This window comes from Monodelphis domestica, chromosome 5, assembly GCF_027887165.1.
Source record: "Monodelphis domestica isolate mMonDom1 chromosome 5, mMonDom1.pri, whole genome shotgun sequence".
NCBI lineage: Eukaryota > Metazoa > Chordata > Mammalia > Didelphimorphia > Didelphidae > Monodelphis > Monodelphis domestica.
The window spans coordinates 6,413,943-6,438,042 of record NC_077231.1 but is presented as its reverse complement, the minus strand read 5'-3'; the positions used below and the strand labels follow the sequence as shown (position 1 = coordinate 6,438,042).

General features: G+C 40.3%; 1 protein-coding gene across 13 annotated transcripts in view; it reads left to right on the top strand.

The window, feature by feature from the left end:
* Positions 1-24,100, top strand: part of PPP6R2 (protein phosphatase 6 regulatory subunit 2) — a 166,213-nt gene that overhangs the window by 86,167 nt on the left and 55,946 nt on the right. For 5 of the 13 annotated variants that reach the window (XM_056797531.1, XM_056797534.1, XM_056797538.1 and 2 more), the window contains 2 exons: positions 6,416-6,567; positions 16,427-16,672. The exons of 2 other annotated variants lie outside the window; for them this stretch is intronic. In XM_056797531.1, the coding sequence (XP_056653509.1) occupies positions 16,446-16,672 (227 nt within the window). In that variant the 5' untranslated portion in view covers positions 6,416-6,567; positions 16,427-16,445. The remainder of the gene's footprint in view (positions 1-6,415; positions 6,568-16,426; positions 16,673-24,100) is intronic. 6 more of the 13 variants (XM_056797539.1, XM_056797535.1, XM_056797533.1 and 3 more) reach the window with 2 other exon arrangements.

The window sequence follows — 24,100 nt, the reverse complement described above, 5'->3', positions numbered from 1 at the left end:
AGGTTTGCAAATGCTAACTTAGTCCCTTCCTATACTCTGAGGCAGCAATGTGGCACAGTTCTGGGCTTTAGACACTGGAACAATAATGGCACCTCATTCAGCACAGTTCCTGTCATGTAGAAGGCACCCAAGAAATGCTAACACTCTCAGCATTATTACTTTATTCCCCTCTTTGTGAATGTGATGAAGTAAATTATAGCTTTCTGCTTCCTGAAGTCTGGGAACTCATTAATTTCCATAGGAGGTGTGAAGGGCTAAGGTACTCTGGGCATGAAGCATCTATCTGTACTTTGATTTCTGTGGTGTTTCCTTCCCCAGAGATTTGAGCGTTTGAAATTGATTGAGAAGAGCTTGGATAGGGTAAGGATTGGCTGGAAAGGAGTCCCAGCAAATGACTGAAAATTCCTTGAGGGAAAAGGATTTAGAAATCTAGAATCAGCATTATTTATAGAAATGTACATTATTCTATTTTATATAATAAATATGGAAGTTATATATTATACATTTTATGTAATAGAATAATTTGTCACACAATATAAATAATTGATATTTATACAATATATTCAAATGTATAATTATTGAATATTAGAATTCATAACATATAAACATGTTCATACTTATATGATATACTATTATAATAATACATAAAATATAAAACCATGAATATAATTATATATGTATGTATGTATACATATACATGTGCACATATATATGTGTATATATATGTATATATATATATATTCTTTCAGTGTAGAGTAGAGAGTATCACAGATAACACAGCAACCTGACTTTTTTCACTATCTCCTTGTCTATTCCTCTTCAAGCTTTAGGTAATGAGACTTTAGGATAATGCAGATTTCTACAAAGTAAGTTTGTTATTCATAATAACAATGAAGATGAGAGAACAGCAGCCTCACCTTCTATTTCAGTTTTTCAAAGTGCTTTCACATCTATCATTAGCTATTTTTTTTAAATTTTATTTGGTCATTTTCAAACATTATTCATTAGAAACAAAGATCATTTTCTTTTCCTTCCTCCCCCTCCCCCCCCATAGCCAATGTGCACGATTCCACTGGGTATCACACGTGTTCTTGATTCAAACCCATTTCCATGTTGTTGGTATTTGCATTAGAGTGTTCATTTAGAGTCTCTCCTCAGTCATATCCCCTCCACCCCTGTAGTCAAGTAGTTGCTTTTCTTCAGTGTTTTTACTCCCGCAGTTTGTCCTCTGCTTGTGGAGAGTGTTTTTTAGATCCCTGCAGATTGGTCAGAGACATTGCATTGACACTAATAGAGAAGTCCATTACGTTCGATTGTACCACAGTGTATATTAGTTTCTGTGTACAATGTTCTCCTGGTTCTGCTCCTTTCGTTCTGCACATTAGCTATTATTTTATCCTCAGCCTAGTGACTTGGAGTTGGTAGCCTCAGTAGTTTTAAGTGATAGCAATTAATTCTTAGACATGTCTGCTTGTGGTAATAAAATATGAAAGAATTAGTAATTTTGCTTGAAACACATGTATATTGTGCTTATTGTCCAGTTTCAGTTGTGTCTAATTCTTTGTGACTAATTTGGGGTTTTCTTGATAGATGCTGTAGTGTTTTGCCATTTTGTTCTCCAGTTTATTTTAGAGATGAGGAAAACTGAGGCCAACAGAGTTAATGACTTGCGTCAGGGTCACACAGCTAGTAAGTGTCTGAAGCTAGATTTGAACTCAAATCTTCCTGACTCCAGGCTTGGCACTCTATTCACCGTACCACCTAGCTGCCCATATCATACTTATGGGCATGATTTTCTAACTTTTCCTAGGAGTTCTTTTTCTGTATTCCTCATTTTGTGTGTAAAAATTCATAGGAAGATTATGGGATTATAGATTTATAACTGGGAAGGAGTGTAGGAATTGTCTTGTCTAGCGCTCTCATTTTACAGATGAGGAAACAGAGCCTTCTTTGGCATCAACAACTCTTGCATTTCAAACAAAAAGCTACCTTTCTTCCCGTTTCCCTTCTCATAGTCTAGAAGAGATGGAAATTGGACCCTGACACTTTTATTACTCTTGGTATTGGAGTGGGGAGAGCTCTTTTCAGCCACTAATGCTAGTCATTTGTATGGGTCCCAAATCACTGGGAAATTGGGAGATATATTCAATTATCTTGACATATCTTTAGACACTGATTAGATCACAATATTTTAACCTGTTTTGGATTAGGATGGGCATGGCTGGGTTTCCATGATTCTGGAAATCCATTTGTCTAAGGTCTCTAGTTTTCTTTATCCTGTACATGGAAAGAAACACAGGCCAGTGGAACATAAGCTCTTTGAGCACAAGAATGGCTTAATTTTTGTCTTTGAATCCCTAGGGCTTAGTCTGGTGCTTTTGCACATGGGAGATACTTAATGTGTTAGGCAAGTTGAGGTTCCTTTTAACTCCTATCTTAATTCCTTGCCCAGCCCAAGTCTTAACTTTTTAGCAAAAGCATTATGACTGGAATTTACAGACAGAGAAAAGAAACACTTTGAATCCCCAGGAAATTGTAAATTATGTGTATGATCCCTTGTACCACTGGACACTCTACTCCAAAAACCTGGATCTGGCTGCTTTTGGCTTTTTTGAAAAGCAAGCTTCTTCTGGCTTCCCTTCTCTTTCTTTTCTTTTCTCTTTCCCTTACCCTAGAATTGGCAAAAGTTGCTCCTCTTTTGTTTCCCCAGTTTCCACTCAGAGAGGTCTCCCATATGCTGAGCAAGAGATCTTCAGATTGGGGGTGTCTAGATCCTTAGAATTTAAACCAAGGTCATCCCTAAAAATGATTTTCTTGGAGTAATTCAGTCCACTTTCTAAATGTGCATTTTTGTAGGCCATTCCATAACTCAAATAATACTCATTTCCCTAATAACCACAAAAGAGTTCTGAAGTTCAAGGTTCTCCCAGTTTTTACTTCTAAGTTTAAAGATACTTACCCATGTAAATAAGTGGACTGGGGAAATGGATAGTGACAGTCTCTTTGTAGGAAGCAAAGGCATTGTTGCTGCTAATTGCTAACCAAATTCTTGGCCTTTTCATATCAAAATAAGCCATTAAAAATCTGGAAAAACGCCAAGCCTCAAAGGGACTTTGTCTTTGTCTTACAGCCTCCCCTGAGTGAAAAATTAAGTCCCTGCAAATCACCTGACAGAGCAGGAAATCTGGGCGTTCAATACACAGTGATCACTGAAGTGTTCATTTCCCATAGATCACATAGTTAACATATTTAGGTTTAGGAACAGAGAGGTACCTATTACCTGAAATATGATCGAAATGCATGTGCATAGTCATAATTCATGCCATGCATGGTCCAAAGCATCACAGAGTTTAGAAATGGAGTGAAACAAGACTCTCTTGCTCTAGAGACATCTGCGCAGAGGTCCTTTTGAAGGAGCAAAACAGGAGAGACTTCTGCTGGCCTCTGGAAGGGCTTCTGCTTCAGAAATGAAGGAATGGAGGAATGATTAAGAGCCAACTAACAGAGCAGAACTATAGCCTGGCCAAGGATTTCAGAAGAGTAGGGTCCAGGAATGTCTGGCAGATCAGGGGTTCACTGTCACCTCTTTCACATATGCACTGGGCTTTTTCCATTTGGAGTGAACTGTTCATTTAGTATGGCAAATGATGGCACAACACTGAATATGAGTGCCCAAATGAATAAATGCTAGGGTGAGTTTCAGGGAGGTAAGATATGCAGCTATAAAAACAGGAAGACTGCTGCCAACAGCCATAATAGGGCATCCCTTTAGCTAGCTCAGTGCCACAAGAAATGTGGGGCCCCTGGGTTATCATATCCTACATTGGTTCTTGTACTCTGTACTGCTAATAGGAGGAGGAGCCAGAAAACCAAGAGAGGCCTTGGCGTAGCCCTGGGGAGTCTTGTTCCTTCCTTCTCCCTGAGGTTTTCATACCATTGCTCCCTTTTTGTGCTCCTCTTCCCCAGTCTGACCAAGACTTACTTCTCAGTCTACTTTGCTAAACCTTAATCCAAGTAACTCACACTAAGAGTGGGCTTCCCCCAAAACTCTGCCTCTTCTTTTTTCCTCCTCTACTCCCTCATGTAGCGATCTCATTTCTTCATTTCTCTGCAGAGGACTTCCCCATTGCTCTGTCCAAGCTCGCTTGGCCTTTCTCCTTAGCACCAAGTGGCATTTACTCTGCTTATTAGACATTTAGAACTATCTGTCTTCTAGGCATTTCACACTCAGTATGTTCAAAAGAGAACTTGTGACCTTGATTCTCCCTTTTCCCTCTTACTATTGAGGGTACCTACCTCCATCTTTCCATGACCCAGTGTCACCCTTGACTTCCCACTGTTATCTCTACATATTGCCACATCTCCAAATGTCTTCTTCTGCAGCATCTCCTAGCTATATTACCTTCTTTCTACTCACATGACCACCCCCATCTGAGTCTGAATTATTTAAATAACCTCAGATTGGTTTTTTTTCTGCCTTAAGTGGCTCCTTAATCCAATCTAGCCTTTGTACCTCTTGATTATGCCACCCTGTACTCAGCAATTCCAGTGGCTTTCTGCTATCTCTAAGACCAAGTATAAACTCTCCTGGCCTTTAAAGCTCCTTCCAACCTGGCCCTTTCCTGTCTTCTAGTCTCTGTACATCTCAGTCACCTCAAAGTACTCCCTGGCCTACTTGCCCTTCCTGACATATGATATTCCATCTCCTTCCTTTCCTATGCACAGGCCACCCCCTTGCCTGGAATGGTTTTCCCTCTCCACAACTTCAGGTCCCCTGGTTTCTTTCAAGACTCAACTTATACCTTGCTTCCTGGAGAAGGTCTTTATTGGTCTCAGCCTCCCACTCTCAGCTGCATGTGCCTTCCCCTCTAATCTATTCTGGATAGTCCTTCTATATACCTATATGCATATACATGTTGTCTCCTTCATTAGAATATAAGCTCCTTGAGGGCAGGGTTGATTTTTTTGCCTTTATTTTGTATTCCCAAACATAAAACCTAGTCATTTAGAAATGTTCTTTGGTTAAAAACTGACCTACTAGCTATTGCCCATACATGACAGTTCATTAACAGAAGTGGTCCCCTATGTCTGAAGTTCATTCCCTCCTGACATCACCTTTTAGGATCCCTAACTTCAAAATACAGTTCAGGGACTGGCCAAGATACCCCTAGTGATTGGCACTCTCTTCTTCTAGAAATCACCTTTGCCACATGCTTGAGTTGACCTCTTATGGCTTGGTTTAAAGCAAATACTTGACTTCAGGATTTCTAGAAAATGGGGACTTGAGGTTATGATGTCAGTCATGTCATGAGTTTTATTATTTAGACAGCATGGCGAGCAGGTGAATAAAGTTCTCGTATTCACATATGCACACACATACACACACACTCACACACACATTATGTAAACTTATAAGTAGATGGAGGTTTGTCCCCACACACAAGAAACTCATCTCAGCAGAGGAGAGTGAGGAACACGTTCAAAATTGGTTTTTGGCTGGTGAGATTATCCTAAAGATAAGAATGACCTTGGTGGAGAACAGGTACTAGATCCCAGGTGTAGATGGGGGGCATTCCTAACCAGACCTAGATGTGGTGGGAAAGTTCTTGATGTCCTTTACCATACCAGGTGTAGGCAAAGCTTTGGGTAGGGGAAGCTATTTTACTGGAGGAGGATCCAACGTTAACTAAGGCCCCAGAAAGAGAATGACTCAGGGCCCCTGCAACAAGTTAAGAGTTCATCCAGGAAAATAGCTGCAAAGCCTTCTCCACCTGAAATGGAAATGGAAAAATACAGCTGTCTACCTGGCTTCTGTGTTTCTTTGGCTAGTAGGACTACTTAGTCCCAGGACTCCCTTTGGAAGCTCTGTCATATAATGGCATGAAACTATAGCCAGATCCTGAATATATTGAACAATATGAAGTTTATAATTATCCTAATATGATTTCTATTTTTTCTTGTTGTGTTTCCCAAGCACAATGTAATCTCCTTGAGGCAGAGACAGTTTTGTTTTTGCTTTGTATATCAGCGCCTAGAAAAATGCCTTGAACCAAATAAATGTTAGTTGAATTAAACTGAATTAATTGACTTATCTAGTTTGTGGTTCCTGCATGTGTGTATTTGTGTTCCTCTGTGTTGTATGTTTTTGGAGAGTCTTAAATCTTGGTCTGCACAGTTAGCTGCTTCTAGTCTTAGGCACAGAGTACACCAAAGGTCTGGGGAGTGAAGACTGTTACAAGTTTAGCAATAGTTATGACCTTGACAATAAGATAGTGGGATAGTCTTTCCCTTCCAGGGATCTTGTGGGGCTCAAATGAAAACAATGAAAATACAGTGTTTTACAAACTTAAAGAGATACGAAATATGTTATTGTTATTATTGTTATTATTATTACTTGCTTTCCTTAATCTTTCAGGCATGCCTGTGTTCCAAGGTCATGACACTGTGACGAAGGGTTTGGAGAAATGGATGGCCTCTTATAGAGATAGAGCTGAACTGTGATTCATGATTCAGATAGACTTGGCCTAGAGGCTCTTCTCCCTATCAAATTCTGGAATTCTATGAAAGGTCAGAGAAGGGAATGAGTGAGTGATTGAATGAAAGAATGAAAAACATTAATCCCTTACTGTGTCATGCACTGGGTTAAGTTTTGAGGACACAAATACAAAAGCAAGATAGTCTCTGCTCTCAAGGAACATATATTCTAATGGGAAGACAACACATAGAGGAGAAGAGTGGCTGTGGGAGGGAATTTTTTTTGGGGGGGGGGCGGTTCTAAACCCTTACCTTCTGTCTTAGAATTAATATTGTATATTGGTTCAAAGGTAGAAGAGTTATAAGGGCTAGGCAATGGGGGTTAAGTGATGTGCCCAGAGCCATATAACTAGTAAGTATCTGAGGCCAGATCTGAACCTAGGACCTCCCCCTGGGAGGGAGTTTTGGTATGGGAAATCACAGAGATGGTGAGTCACCTAACCTTTCCATTCCAAAATAAATGGTAACATTGATGTGATTATGTTCCATTGACTTTCTACTATTTCTAGGACCAAGTATAAACTCTTATGGCATTTAAAGCACTCTACACCTGGCCCTCTCTTTCTAATCTTTTCACATATCAATCCCCTCCATGTGCGGCCTGTGTCATAGTGGTGAATTAGGAGACTGTGAGGGAACCCCACTAGTCTAGGGGGAAGGGAGTTTATTTGGGGAAGTTGAGGAGAATAACATGGAAGAGTTGAGTAAGTCAGGATTTTAAAGAGTCTTTTGAGGGAAAAAGGAGGCTATTACATTTCAGAAGGCTGAACTTCCAGCCTCCTAAAGTCTTCTTGCCTCTACTCTTCTTTCTTTCATCTGTTCTACACACATCTGCCAATATATCTTTATCAGTTCCACATTGCCTCTCAGTCTTGCTTTGTGTATCATAGGTAAACCTGTGGGCCCTGTCTCACATTTGGGTTTGAGAATCCATAAAATTAAATCCATAGGATTACAAAGAAAACAAGTTATATAGACGTACAATAATTGAAATATTAAAAACAAAGAACAAGGTCCTGGACTTCTTATGAATCTCCCCTTTAAGGTTAATTCTAAACTCTTCAGATTGGCCCTTATATTCCTGTCATGCTTTATTGTATTTTTATTTATTTTGTTAAATATTTCTCAATTACATTTTATTCAGGTTTGGGTCCCACTCAAGAGTGTTGTTTTTTCCCAGCCTATGAAAAGGCAAGCAATATAATATCAGTTACATATGTGAAAGTATGCAGAACATTTCTATATTGGCCATATTTAAGTGAGAAAATTATACTTCTGTTTGCACTCAGATTTCATTTTTCTCCCTGGGTCTTTTAGAATTGTCTTGGATCATTCTTTTGATCAGAGTGGCCAAGACTTTCACAACTGATCATTATACATATATATATTTGAAAATTTTATTTAGTCAATTTAGAACATTATTCCTTCGTTACAAGAATCATATTCTTTCTCACCCTCCCCTCCTCCCACCCCTTCCCATAGCCAACATGCAGTTCCCCTGGGTACATGTGTCCTTGATCAGAACCTATTTCCATGCTGTTGATGTTTGCACTAGGGTGATCATTTAGAGTCTACTTCTCCAATCCTATCCACATTGACCCATGTAATCACGCAGTTGTTTTTCTTTGGTGTTTCTACTCCCACAGTTTTTCCTCTGAATGTGGATTAGTGTTCTTGTAAATCCCTCCGAGTTGTTTAGGATCACTGCATTGCCACTAATAGAGAAGTCCATTACATTCGATTTTTACAAAAATATTGATAGCAACTTTTTTTTTGTGGTGGCAAAGAACTGAAAACTGAAGGGATGCACATCAGTTAAGAAATGGCTAAACAAGTTGTGGTAGGTATATATGCTTGTAACTGAATACTATTGTGCCATAAGAGGTGACAAGATGATCTTCCCCAAACTTGGAAAGACATATGAAGATGTATACAATAACAACAATAATGTATGATGGTCAACTGTGAATGACTTAATTATTATCAAGAAGGCAAGGATCTAGGACATTTCCAAGGGACTCATGATGAAAAAGGCTATCCACTACCATCGAAGGAACAGATGGAATCCAAATGCAGATTGAAACTTACTATTCTTCACTTTATTTTCTCCATTAATTTTTTTCTAGTGTTAAGCAATATATGTCTTGTTTCACAACATGACAAGCATGGGGATATGTATTGTACAATAATATATGTACAACCTATATCATATTACCTGCGGGGGGAAGGATGGGAGGGAGGGAGAAAACATGGATTGCAAAATATCAGAAAACAATTATTAAAAATTGTATTGACATATGATCTGAAAAAAATAAAAATAATAATTAAAAAAGGGTTGGGGACCCTGTGTTTGACACTTCTTTTTTTTTATTCATTTCTTTCAAACATTCTTTTCTTTTAAAAATTTTGAGTTCCAAATTCTCTCTCCCTCCTACCCCTTTCCCAGCCAATGAAAAGGCAAGCAATATAATATCTGTTACATATGTGAAATTATGCAGAACATTTCTATATTGGCCATATTTAAGTGAGAAAATTATACTTCTGTTTGTACTCAGAGTTCATTTTTCTCCCTGGGTCTTTTAGAATTGTCTTGGATCATTCTTTTGATCAGAGTGGCCAAGACTTTCACAACTGATCATTATACAATATTGATGTTACTAGGCACAATGATCTGGTTCTTCTCACTTCACTTTGCATCAGATCTTGATATTCCATGTTTTTCTGAAATCATCCTGCTTGTCATTTCTTATAGCACAATAGTTCTCCAATGTAATCACATGCCACAACTTATTCAGCCATTCCCCAATTGGTAAACATCCCCTTTGTTTTACCTTTTTTTTTTAAGCCTTTACCTTCCATTGTAAAATCAATACTGTGTATTTGTTTCAAGGCAGAAGAGTGGTAAGGGCTAGGCAATGTCAAATGACTTGCCCAGGGTCACACAGCAAGGAAGTGTCTGAGGCCAGATTTGACTCTCAATCCACTGAACCACTCAGATGCTCCCTCCCCTTTACTTTCAATTCTTTGCTACCACAAAAAGGGCTGCTATCGATATTTTTGTACCTAAAGATCTTTTTTCCTTTTTTCTTTGCTCTCTTTGAGATACAGACCTAGTAATGGTATTACTGGATCAAAGGGAATGCACAATTTTATATCCGTTTGGGCATAGTTACAAATTGTTCTTCTGGATGGTTGGATCAGTTCACAACTCCACTAATAGTTCATTTATTTTCCCCTCATTTCCTCCAGCATTTGGCATTTCTGATAGATGTGAAGTAGATGATACCCCAGAGTTGTTTTAATTTGCATTTCTCTAATTAATAATGATTTAGAGCATTTTTTCATATGATCGTCAATGGCTTTGACTTCTTCTGAAAACTGCCTGTTCATATCCTTTGACCGTTTATCAGTCATAGAATGACTCTTACAAATTTGACTGTTTTACTCAGTTTATCTTTTAAATGGAGGTCTTTATCAGAGAAATTTGTTGTAATTTTGGATATTCATTATGTATGGTACCTTTTAGCAAAACACATTTTTCTTGATTATATCTTTTAATTGAATCTTTTTGCTTTATCTGAAATCATGATTGCTACCTCTGCCTTTTTTTTTTACTTCAGCTGAAGCATTCTATTCTGCTCCAGCCTTTCATTTTAATTCTGTGTGTATCTTTCTGTTTCAAGTATATCTGTTGTATACAATATTTTGTTGGATTCTGGTTTCTAATCCATTTTGCTGTCTAATTCATTTTATGGGTAAACTCATCACATTCACATTTACAGTTATAATTACAAACTATTTATTTCCTTCCATCCCATTATCTTCTGTTTCTTTCTTTCTCTCTCTCTTCTCCTTCTTCAAAAGTTTATTTTAGGGGCAGCTGTGTGGCTTAGTGGATTGAGAGCCAGACCTAGAGACATAGGTTCAAATCTGGTCCCAGACACTTCCTTATTGTGTGACCCTGGGCAGGCCACTTGACCCCCATTGCCTACCCCTTATCACTCTTTTGCCTTAGAACCAATATACAGTATTGATTCTAAAATGGAAGGTAAGGGTTTTTAAAAAAAGTTTATTTTGCTTCTAATTACTGCTTCCTTTAATACACCCTCCCTCTTCCCCTTCTGTATCCCTATTTGGGGAAGTTACATTTCTATACACAACTGAGTGTGTGTGTGTGTGTGATTCCTTCTTTGAATCATTTCTAATGAAAGTAAAGTTCAAGCATTGCCTTGCCACCCTACCCCACATTTCCCGCTCCTTGTATACCTCTTTTATCCAAGAAAAATTCTATCTTTCTTGACTCTTTCTCACTTTTTCATTTTTTTTTCTAAGGATCATTCCAACATAATCTACTCACATTCATGCCTTCTGTCTTTGTAAAATCCTTTTAATTGCTCCAATAATAAAGTTCTTAGGAGTTACATGTGTCATTTTCTGATATAGAAATGTAAACAAGTTAACTTTTTTGAATCCCTTATGATTACTTTTTTATGTTTTATCTTTTTATGCTTCTCTTGTCTTTTCATTGTTAAATTTTCTATTTAGCTCTGACTTTTTCATCAGGAATATTTGAAAGTCCTCTGTTTCATTAAATATCTATTTCTTCTTTCTTCTGAGTTTTGCTGGGTAAGTAATTCTTGTTTGTAACCCTAGCTTCTTTGCTTTCCAGAATATCATATTCCAAACTCTTTGATCTTTTAATGTGGAAGCTATTAAATCTTGTGTGATCCTGGTTCCATGATACTTAACATTATTTATTTCTGGCTGCTTAAAGTATTTTCTTTTTGACCTAGGAGCTCTGGAACTTGTCTAATATTTTGGGGAGTTTTCCTTTTGGAATCTCTCCTCAACCTATTTTCCAAGTCAGTTTTTCCAATGAAATATTTCACAATTTATTCTATTTTTTTATGTCTAATAGTCATAGCTCCGTTGATTTTTTTTTTAGAAAGTTTTTTCTTTAGTGAATTTTTATGCCTCTTTTACCATTAGGCCAGTTCTGTTTTTTAAGTTATTTTCTTTACTTTTTTTTTTGTGTGTGCCTCTCTTGGCTTATTTTCCCAGACTTGACTTTGAACTTTCCATCTTTCTAATTTTTATTGCTGAAAATTTGCAAAAAATGCTAAAAGATTGGGATAGTCATTGTTTGAAGGATGGAGTAAGTCAGGCACATATACATACTTGTACATATACACTCTAAAGTGATTCAATTTTTCTGGATGTTAATTTGGAATTATGCAAGGAAAGTGACTGCTATGCCTGTGCCTTTTGGAATATCCAACTATTGGGAATATCCCAAAGATTGAAAAATCAGTGTTGACTTAAGAATTATGAGATATTATTATGCATTTGGAAATGATAACAATGAAGAATTCTGAGAAACATGGCAGGATTGGTAGATGATGCTGAGTGGAGAAAGCATAGCCAAGAGAATGATATATACAATGACAACAAGGTGCAAGGAGGGGAGGACAATCAGAGAGGGGAATGACAATCACAGAAGATTTGGCAACTGTGTCCCTGTATGAGCTTGTTTTTGTTGAACTGTTTTGCTTCAACACAAGAGAGAACTGGGTTGAAGTTGAAATGAATGTGCAGTTAAGATAAATAAAATATACTTTTTTTTTTAACCCTTACCTTCCATCTTGGAGTCAATACTGTGCATTGGCTCCAAGGCAGAAGAGTGGTAAGGGCTAGGCAATGGGGGTTAAGTGACTTGCCCAGCGTCACACACCTGGGAAGTGTCTGAGGCTAGATTTTAACCTAGGACCTCCCGTCTCTAGGCCTGGCTCTCAAGCCACTGAGACACCCAGCTGTCCCCTAAAATATACTTTTAAAGTAAAAAAAAATTAAACCCTTATTTTCTATTCTGGTAACAACTCTAAGGCAGAAGGACAAGAGTATGCCAGTGGGGTTAAGTGACTTACTCAGGGATACAAAGCTAGGAAGTATCTGAGGTCACATTTGAATCCATGTCCTCCTAACTCTAGATCTGGCACTATATCCACTAAGTCACCTAGCTGCCTCTAGTAAAGTATATTTTATTTTATTTTATTTTTGAAAGTCATCTTAGAATTAGTACTAAGTATTGGTCCCAAGACAGAAAAGCAGTAAGGGCTGAGCAATTAGGGTTAAGTGACTTGTCCAGGGTCTTACAGTTATGAATGTCAGAGTCCCTATTTGAACCCAGAACTTCCTATCTCTAGACCTGGCACTGCATCCACTGAGCCACCTAGCTATCCCTAATAAAATATATTTTAAAAAGTAATGACTACTACTAAGGGTAGCCCTGGAGTTTTTCTTGTTATCTTTCTTTGGCCTTGTTTTGGTGTAGCATTTACTGGCCTCTTGCATTCTCAGGAAGTGATGTTGTCCCAAGCCTAGAAAACTCTTCTGGGAAAGGATCCCAGGTTCTAGAATGACTTAGGTGACTCTGGAATCACAAGGTTTGAGCTCTCAGTCTCTGGTGATCGAAATGGAGGTGAACTTTCAGTCCTAGTGGGTCAAAGGAACTAGATTAGATCAGAGTTAGAAATTCTGTCACATAAGAAGTTTGAGGACTGTGAGATTCTTGGGCCAGGCATTGCACGCTGAAGAAAGAGCAGGGGTCATCAAGGAGGGGCCTTTGCTTGAAAGAGAACAAGCAGGTTTGGCAGAAAGGCCTAGAGGCAGACAACATTGTGCTTGAGGAGCCCCAATCAGATTGTGTTTCAGTGATTGAAGAACAGACCCACGTTTTGAAGTTCCCAGGGTGGTAAAGGTTGGGGGAGGGTAGGAAAAGAGGGGCTCCTGCAGACTTACCATCAGCAGAAAGAGCAGATTTGGGGATTTCTGAGACTTCTCAAGGATATCAGACTTTCATGACTCAGGAGACGCAGCTGGAACTTGCTTGTGTCTCAGAGGGAATTATAAAGAAATAGGTAAAAGAGAGAATGACATTTGATAATGAGTCTCATCAGGTAGAGGTATCTGGAGCCCTCTTTTTCCCCCTTTAGGTGGTCTCACTTGATTGCATTAGCTTCCATGAGTTTAGCCATGATTTCTCTAAAGGTGATTCCAAGATACCTTCTCTCATGCATTCTATTTCTCATCACCAACCAGCCACCTTATGGGATGTCCTACAGATATCCGAAACTCATCATGTCCAAGACTCGGGGTCATCATCTTTCCCTCTTAGCCCCTAGTCCCTTACTAATCTTCCTATTACTGCGAAGGGTACCACCAGCCTCCTTATCATCTAGGCACACACCTTGCTATCATCTCTCCCTCCTCTGTTGAATTATGTCCTTTCCTACCTTCACAGCATTTCTCATAGATGTCCCCAGAACTACTACTTTAATGCAGACTCTCAGCACCTCCTGCCTGGACCCCATTGCAAAGTCTTCTAGTGGGTCTCCTCCACTCAGCTGTCAGTGATCTTCCTGAAGCACAGGTTTACCCTTCAGTCAACTCCATTGGCTCCCAATAGGATCCCCAAATCTCCGTTTAGCATTCAAAGGCCTTCCTAATCTGGACCCTTCCCACATTACCTCCAGCACCTCTGAAAATCCAATGACTCTGGCTTTCCATGCCACTCCATGCCTTTTCACTGACTTTATCCCCTGGGACTGGAATGTCTTGTCCCCTTACCTGCATATCCCAGTTCCTCTGGCATTCTTTAAAAGGTCTTTCCTAGTTTCCCCCATATTCCCACTGTTAGCTCCTCCCCTGTGAGATGGCCTTGTACTTAGATCACATGTATATTATGCATATGTGTGTGTGTGTGAATGACTGTGAAGGCAAGAGGGGAAATACCAGGCTTTTCTCTCCCTTTGTATCCTTAGCATACTAGCTGGCCCAGAGAAAGGGAAAGAATGGAAGAATGGATGAAGCCTTTATTAAGTTATTAGTATGTGCAGGGCACTGTGCCAAGTGCTGGTGTATACGAATTGAAAAGTCAGAGAGACCCTGCCTTCCAGGAGCTCCCATTCTAACAGGGAGACTCAACTTGGGGAAAATTTTAGCTTCAAGTTAGGTACATATATGCTGTGGTTCTTAGGGGGCAGCAGCCAAATATATGGTTAAGCCTTTTCTTTTAGGTCCTGACCAGTAATAAAATCCTCAGCATTTCTGATGCTGAATCACTGGACAGGGCCAAGGACTATGGTAGCAGAACTTTGTTGTCTGGCTTCTCACTGCCTGGAACTGTAGCCCTAGAGGGCACTGGGCTCGTAGCATGACTTTTATCAAGGCTCTTGGGCTCATGGTCCTGGGCTGTCTCTATCAGGGTCTGTGGGGAGATGGATGGTCAAGGTGGTGGAGGTGGTGTTTGACTTGCCTGAGACATGCTACTCCTGACACTCCTCCAGGATACATTCTTTACTCTTGCCAAACTAGATGATCCCATGGTGTCCTTGAAACATTCCTTGTCTGTTCCTGCTTTTGCCCACCCCATTTCTGCTGCTGGAATGCCCTCACTTTCCTTCTTCATTTTAAAAATCTCTTCATCTCATTTTGTTCCCAGGCCTCATTCTCTGTGAGATCTTTCTCAATGAAGCCCCCCATAGACCTCAGCTGGTCCTTGTTTGTGCCCTTTGTGCTTTATTATAGCTATAACTATATGTTGTAGTTATTTGGGTAAGGATGGGCCTTGCCTGCTCTATTGGATTATAAAATGCCTGAGAGGAGAAATGCCTTTGGTCATAGTGAAAGGAGTTTGGCTGAGTAGGATTTCAGGACTAATTGGGTATAGGCACTTGGAGGCATTTTTTCCTAGAACCATCTAGGCCCCTACTTCTCTCTCTTCCTTCCTTCTGAGTCCCTGGGAAGTTCTAGTTTCCTAGGCTACAGAGTTGGGTAGGTCCAGAGCCATCATCCCTACCCATTATATCTTGAGGACAGCTCCATGAATACTTTCTCATATAGCAAAAAGAAATGAATCTTACAACCCTGAGTGCAACTTCAGACTTTCTCAGGTGTCCCTTGCCTCCTTCTAGTATGATACCCTCTGAAGTAAAGCTAAGTTCTGAACTCAGAAGGTGAGAGAATGTGAATTTGAATCTGTTAGACATGCTTTTCCACTTACTAATTAATTAGAAGATTTTGAACAAATCACCTCATCCCTGTTAACTTCAATCCTCATCTGTAAAAAAAGAGATGATGGTTCTTGACTGGTCAATATCATAACATTGTAGTAAGTCTGAAATGAGATAGAGATATCTTCTAGATTGTAAACCTTTATGTGATATGTTGAGGTAAGCCACTGTTATCACTTATGTATCATGTATCAGCTGTAGACAGTGAGTGCAGTGGAAAAAATCCTGGACTTGGAGTTTTGGGGATTGATAGCCTAGCTGTGGGCCTTGGAGCCAGTGGCTTTACCTCACTTTCTTAAGCCTCATCTGTAAAATGAGCTAACAATCCTTAGACTACCTACCTCACAGGGTTGTTGTGAGGAAAATTATTTGTACACTTCCAAGTACTTAAGAATTGTAAAGCAATTATTTTTCTTATGAGCTTTTGCTAATCATAGAATTATGGAATTGCAAAGGGAAAAGAAACATGTCAACCCAGTTATAACCCACTATAAAAAGGTAGTTAGGGGTACAATTCCCTTAACAGGCTTTGGTGGCAAAATTGTCTGACTCCCAAAGTGTACGGTATGTTTCATAGGGGTGAGGTGCCAGCCATGGGCATCAGCACCAAGCAGGGCATTTGCATGAGCTGGCACCTCTGCTTAGGTTGACAAGAACAGTTCTTATGGCTAGCCCTCCTGGCTTTGGGGGACACGTGATGGAAACATGTTTTCATAGAGGAAATGGAGATGTTCTTCTTGGGCTCCAGAAGGATGGAGTAGGTGAGGGCTGGACTGGTTTTGGAGGTGATGAGAAGTGACACCTCTTCTCTTGCCTTGCAGCTTGGTGAGGCCTATCACCATGTTCTGGAAGTTTGATTTGAACACAACATCCCATGTTGATAAACTGCTGGAAAAAGAGGATGTGACTCTGCATGAGTTGATGGATGAAGATGACATCCTCCAGGAATGTAAGGCGCAGAACCGCAAGCTTCTGGACTTCCTCTGCAAACAGCAGTGTATGGAGGAGCTGGTGAGCCTCATCACTCATGACCCGCCCCTGGACATGGAAGAGAAGGTCCGCTTCAAGTATGTACCCCGCTGCTGGGCAGCGCCTCAGGAAGGCGATCTTTCTGTAGCTGAGGGCAGCTGGGACCTTGAGAGCTCTCTGTCACTGATGACACTGTTTTCCTACAGCTTCACAGCAAGCCAGCGGAACTGTTTCATAGGGTTTCTGTCTTAGAATGCTAAAAAAATCTCCAAATGCCATGTGTGTGCTTTTCAACTCATGCTTCTAGGAAGCTCTCTATTTGGTGTTACCCAAGAAGTCATATTTTCTTTATGGACGAGCAGCCAAAAATATTGATTTCATGGCCAAGGGTGGCCATTCTGAGCCACTGAATTTCCCCAGAGCTAGACGTGCTAAGGCCCTGGGAATGAGGCTGTTGAAACAGAGGTGGAGCTTTCTAGAAGAGAAAGCCATCACAGTTGTAATCAGGAGCTGCTCCCTTTAGAAACAGGGCACTTGAAGAAAATGTGAAAGTTTGCAGTCACCTTTAATGCTTGTCTCTATAGATGTGTGACCAAGTTCATGCTCATGTTTCTATATAAATGACAATAATGACATTTTTCTTTTGTGAAGATGATGAGATAAGGGAAAATGGAGAGATTTTAACACAGTTGTCGTTTTCATAGAAAATGAACCAACTACGTATGACCTGCCTTCCTGGAAGGCTTCCCTGCACTGAACTGAGTGTTCATGTGAAGATAAGCCCTAGGAGAGAAGGTCTGAGGGCACACAATTTGGGGAAAGGAGGGCAAAGCTAAGAAGCTTTTAGACTGCTAATAAGCTTTGTAGACTTTGAATGAATAGCTCCCAGGTAGAATATTCAAGCAAAAAGAAATGTTGAATCTGCAGTGTGATATCCCAGCTGAGAGATGGTTATTGAAGCTGTGAGACTGGGTGATCTCCTCTAGGGAGAGAGTGGAGAGAGAAGAGCAGGTGGTCAGGGCCAGGCCTTGGGATATAGGAATAAGGCATGAATTTAGGGTTAGGGTTAGCAGGTGGAAAAGAACCCTTTCACTCTTTGACTTCATCTTCCCTTTGGAGTTCTAGTGATCTGTACAGTCTGTACTCACTGCTCCTCATCCAAGACATGGACACAGTCTTCCATTTTCTACCTCCAGGCCTTTATCCCAAGTTGTCCCTGCTATACTGGAATGCATTCCCTTCTTCTGCCTGCCATGTAGAATTAAGTTTCATTCACGGCCCAGCTAATGGGCCATCTTCTACATGGAACTTTCCAGATCCTCCTGATGGTTAGGACTTCCATTCTTCTCCTGTTTGTGACACATATACTTCTCTGTTTAGATGTTGGATTCCCCTGGAAGGCTGTAAGCTCCTTGAAAGCAGGGATTCCTCTCCTCCCCCCCCCCTTTTTGTTCTATTATCTCCAGGGATTGGAAGCATCCCTGGCACAGAAGGTGCTTAATAAATATGTGTAGGTCATTGTCATGGAAGCCAAGATATGGATGGAAGAAGCATTTATTAAGTGCCTTTTATGTGCCAGGCATTGTATTAAGCCCTTTACAGATATTTTTTCACTTGATCTTCACAACCCTAGGAGGTAAATGATGATCTTATCCCCATTTTGCAGTTAAGGAACTGAGGCAAACAGAGGACTGACTTGCCCAGGGCCAAACAGCTAGTAAGAGGCTGAGGCCATATTTGAACTCTAGTTATCCATTGTGCCACCTAGTTATGTCTAAAGGGAATTTTGAGAAAGGAGCAGTGATCCACCATGTTTAAAATTACACTGAGGTCAAGAAGATTGAGGACATAGAAAAGACAATCAGGAGCTCCTGGGTGCTGAGTCGAGAGAAGTCAGGTCTTGACAGAACAAGCAGAAAACTCCAATCATTCTTATTATTTGTGCAGGCCATTAAAAGGCAGCAGCCATTCTCATTTCAAGATGCAGTGGGACCATTTAATGAGCAAACCCTTTATGTTCTTCATCAAATTGAATGTTGTATCCTTCTGGAATGTAGGTCATTAGATCTTTTTACATAAGAAAATCAAATTTTCCTTTCAGGAAACATTCAGAGTCCCTTTGTGTACCAGATCCCGAACCAGGCATTAGTTATATATTTGCCATACATATCTTTCCTGAGGCTCATCAGATTGTTGAAAATGCAGGGTTTTGTTTAGGGTAGGGAGGAAATAAAGAATAAGATTAGGGAGATAGAAATGGTAACTCAAGGAGCCACCTGGGAATTTACTGGGATGAAAATGAAACAGTTAGTCATTTTTGTGTCAAGCACTGTGCTTGTAGCTGAAGATAGACAAAAACAAAACAATCTCTGCTCTCCAGGAGTTTCTGTTCTACTTGAGGTAGTCAGTTGGAACAGACAGTTGGCCACTACAGAGCTTCAGTATAATTTCTTGTAGGGGGGGTGCTCAGGCTAGCCTTCCTTCAGGAGGTGGCACCTGAGCTCAGCTCTGAAGGACACTAAAAGGGGTCTGAAAGGGTTTTTCAAGGCAATAATGAGTCAGGAATACATATCCCAAGGGGACGGACAGGGAAAGAATGAGTTTTGGTTTGGACTTTGTGAATTTGAGATGCCCATGGGACATACAATTGGAAATGCCCATTTGACAGATGCAGAACAGGCTTGAGAGTGACTAACACCAGAGTCCAAGCTCCTGGAGTCCCTTCCTTAGAGCTGACTATTGAGTCTGTGGAGTGGGTGAGGTCCTAGAGAAAAGAAGGGGCTCCCTTAGCAGTCCCCATTGCTGCGATCTGCTAGCCTCGTATGTGCACAGAACAGACCTCTACATCCAAGCCTGACCACTTGAGCCTGCTCTGGCATGACAGAAAAAAGCACCTATCAATTTTGGGTCAGTATATATTCATGGGGTAAAAAAAAAGGGAGATCTTGTTATCAAAAATTAAGCTTGAAAATTGTTTGGAATAAGAGTGTTTAGAAGCATTTTGAAGCTCAGTTGCCCAAATTACCAGAATTTAAAAGGACAGTGGAAGCAATTTTCCTCTGCCCAAAATAAGTGACGGAGTTTTAGGCAATGTGGTCAAGATAGACCCTTTTGTGGGATTTTTAAAGATATTTTTGCGTCTATACAATGGGAAAAATTACTTTCCAGTATGTTTCTGGGCTCCTAGCAGTACTGCTGCTTTGCTGTTAAGGGAAGATCTTCCAGAAACAGTTTTTCAAATCTCCATCATGTGAATCTGCATGTAGGGAAAGCTTCTCTTGAGATCAATGCACTATCATATACAGGAAAAATGACTTCTGTGGACCTACAGTGAGATGGCCCAGAGTCAAGAAGGCCTGAATTCAAATTTGACCTCAGATACTTACTAGCTGTGTGATCCTGGGCAAGTCACTTAACCCTGTTTGCCTCTGATTCCTCATCTGTCAAATAAACTGTTGTAGAATGAAATGGCAAACTGCTTCAGGATCTTTGCCAAGACAACCCCAAATGAGATCAAAATGAGTCAGACACCACTGAAAAGCCTGGATAACAACACATCCTCTGTGGAGGTCTTAAGGGGAAACAATAGATAAGAATCCCAGGTGATAAGAAGTCCCAGAGAAATTGCTCTCTCTATTAATATGGGAGCAGTGAACCATGGAAGGATGTGTACACACACACACACACACCCCTTTCCTCTGGGGCTTTCATATAGGTATAGAGGGAAGAACAAGTAGAAGATGAATGTGTTTTTATTTGCTTAGCCCTTAATTGCCAAGGCTTATTATTTTACTAAAGACTTCTAAGATATTAGCTAATGAAAATGTTTTTGCTAAGACTACTTTCTTAATGTAAATTTTAACTCAGTGGTGAAACAATATTTGCTTATATTTAAGACAAGTCTTTACTAAAGATTGGCATTGATTTGGATGATTTATAGGAGCAGGAGAGAGATTGATTCTGACTGCTGTTTGCTCTTAGGGAGGAAGAAGAAGAAAGATAATTCTTATTGTGGAGTGCCTAGAAGCTTTTCTGGATTAGAACAGTATTTCTCAAACTAGCCATTCTCATTTGATTAAACTTTTACTTAGGCCTGTGTGCTTTACCTGATGCCTCAGCCTGCCCAGGAGCCTCTGCCAGGAATTGAAGAAGAGGCTCCTAGCGGCTGCCTGAGCAGCACAGTGGGCAGCCTGAAGTCACTCTGGGGCAAGCCATAGGGAACAGCAGGGAGAGAAAGATGGACAAGAGGGGATGAGAAATAAGGGATATTTAAGGCTTTTGGAAAGCTATCATGTGTGTCCTCCTACATGTCCTCCAGGAACTGGATCCCCAAAAGGGCAGAGACAGTCTTTCATGCCACTTCTTTCAACCTAGTACTTTCAACAAGCACTGAGTGAGGTAGTCTCTGTCCTTGAGAGGTTTAGGCTCCGCTGGAGAAGACAAGAATGTAAATACCAGGAAGGTGAGTGAGAAAGGGAGGGCACCCTCAGATGAAGAGACCAGGAAAAGCTTCATGGAGAAGAAGGTAGATTTTCAGTAATGATCACTATTCTAGTTAAAGTAATGCCTCCACTGTCAACTATCAGCTAAGAGATAGATTTATGTTTTCAAACCTAAAAAGAGGTGGTGGCCTTATCAGTTTGGAGATTGTACAGGAACCTGCTGAGAGTGTCTGGTGTTGTCTGAGGACCTCACTGTCAGAGTGGCCACAGAAGGTGGCATTTAGGGGACACAGCAGCTCTCCAGAATCATCTTGTAAGTCAAATCAGGAGTGTGAGCTATGGCAAGAAGAATACCAGCTGCACAAAGGGAGAGGCCTTGAGGCAGTTTTAGCTGCTCTGCTGGGGAATAAGTAACAGGTATAGGCAACACTTGGGCCCATAGGTATATAGCTAGGACTTAGGGCATTCAGCAGATGCTCTCAGTTCCATCATCTCATTTGGTCCTGCCAGCAACCTCCTGTTCCACACAGAGGCCATCATCTCATTGTCCTCATTTTACCCATCTACTGATGGATAAAGGTCAGGGTCCGAGACACGAGCTATGCTCATGGTTAGCTAATTTTAAGCGAAAGGTTAGTATTTGGACCGTTTGAAGCTCTTATTCTATTCCGTGCTTCCTTCTGACCTTCCTAGGTTTATGAGCCTGATTTGTTCTTTGCGTTCATGGATTTCCTATTCTTTTTATTCCATTTCTCCAATTCTCGTTATTTGTCCCCTTTCTTCTGTCATTCTCTTTTGGTGCCAGGCCTAGCATTCACTTTATTCTCTCTCTTCTACCTACATCTCCATGTACTATAGTCTGCCAGTGTCCCTTTGCTTAGATTTTTAATTTTTTAACAATTATATAGCATATTAAGATTTACAAAGTATTTTTACATGCATGGCCTGATTTATTTACAGGGAAAAGCAAAGCTACAAGGAAATACCATCCCAGAGTAATTAGAAATAACTAGTAAATATATTTACCTAGTTCTAGATTAGTCCTCCCTACCTAAACTGTTCTAGCTTTCTACAGTTTTCTAGGCCATGCTTAGCCCATCATGAAAGGGTGTTACAAACTATAATATGCTGTCCAAATGTGACCTTCTGTTTTTTAGGTCAGGCCCCTCCAGCTACATTATGAGCCAATTGGGGATTTGCCTGCCTGGGTTTACTTGATTATTGAGCTTATTGATTCCTCATCCCTGAGGATGTCTTTACTTCATTCTCAGAAAGCAGAAAGCCTCCTAGTGCATGATTGGCTTCTGATTGCCTGTGTGTCACTGGGGGCTGAGGGAATGTGTGGGCAAGATTTCTGGGCTGCTGTCAATGATTTCTGAAAAATGACAGCAGATGATAAAAGAGCTGCCGAATGGGCTGGGTGGACATTGGGTTGATTTGAAAGGATTAGGGATGGAGAGGGCTGAGGAGGCTTTCAACAAGAGGCCACAGAACTGAATTTTCATTTCTGCCAGTTTTCTAGAATACATTATTAAAAAGGATGATACTTATTTTGACTTTTTTTAAATTTAAAATTTGATTAAAAAAATTTTCCCCATGGGTACATGATTCATGTTGTCTCCCTCCTCTCTTCCCTTCCCACTCCTGGAGCTGACAAGCAATTCCACTGGGTTATACATATATGATCACTCAAAACCGGTTTCCTTATTATTTTTATAATAGAGTAATCTTTCCAAAGCCTCAAATCATATATCCATATAAACAAGTGATAAATCATATGTTTTCTTCAGGATTTCTATTCCCACAGTTTTTTCTCTAGATGTGGATAGCTTTCTCATAATTCCCTCAGGATTGTCCTGGATCATCGCATTACTATTAGTAGCAAAGTCAGTTATATTTGATAGTCCCACAGTGTTTCAGTTACTGTGTACAATGTTCTCCTGGTTCGGCTTATTTTATTCCACTTCAGTTCATGGAGGTCTTCCTAGTGCTTACAGAAATCCATTGATTCATCATTCAAAAGGGTGATACTTAGAAAGGAAAGCAGTGGTTATTAAGAATCAGTATGGATTAATCAAGAACAAATTATGGAGAGTAAAGTCAAATCCAAATTGCTTGTTTGATACTTATGTAGTAGATTTGGTTAATGTTATATGTTGGCCTACTTGGATTTTAATCAGGCCTTTTTAGTGGAGACTTGTGGACTTTCCTGTGGTCTATTGGAAGTAAGAGGTTCTTACTTTTTTTGTGTGTGCCATGGATTCTTTTGGCATTCAGGGGAAACCTAGAGAGCTCTTTTCAGAATAATATTTTTAAAAGCATAAAATAAAATAAAGTATTGGATCATAAAGCCAAAATTGAAATTAAAAAAATTTTCCCTATCCAAATTCATGGACTCCTTAAATCTAAAATGTGGATACAGAATCCGTGGGGAGGTAGGACTTGTGAACCCCATCTCAAGAGCTCTTGAGTGAAGTGAATTGAGAGCTAGCTGAAGACAAGTCTGAAAGAGTGATAATTAAATGGGCTAGATGTCAGCCTGGAGGAAGGCCATCAGTAGAGTACAGGATACGGATCTTGGGATTTGTGCCCATGGTTTGAGGTGACCTACCTAGTTGCAAATGCATGAATGGCAGATGGCTGGGAGGGAGAACTAAACATTTGTGCCCTGATTTTGTCATCTATTAGCAATAACATTCTATTTGGATGGTGCTAAATCAAATCAAAACAGGGCAACAGTCTTCTGTCTGGGTTAACAGGAATAAAGCAAAGTTAACAGGAATAAAGCATCGGATAAGGGAGGTGTACATAGCCAGGCATGATCCCTTAACAGGCCTGGCTTTTGGCAGGCCACAAACGTTAGATGAGTCAGCACTGTGCCATGGAAGCCCAAATGAGATGTGAAAAGCATGGTGTTCAGATGAGGGATGTGATATGCCTGCTTGGCTTGGCTCTGGCCAAGCTACATCAGAAGCATGGAGTTCAGTGCTGGGTGTTACATTTGACTAAACATTCTGAGGGTTGGAGCCCATCTAGAGGAGAGCACCTCGGCCTAGGAGGAGGCTCACAAGGGTTCTTCATGCC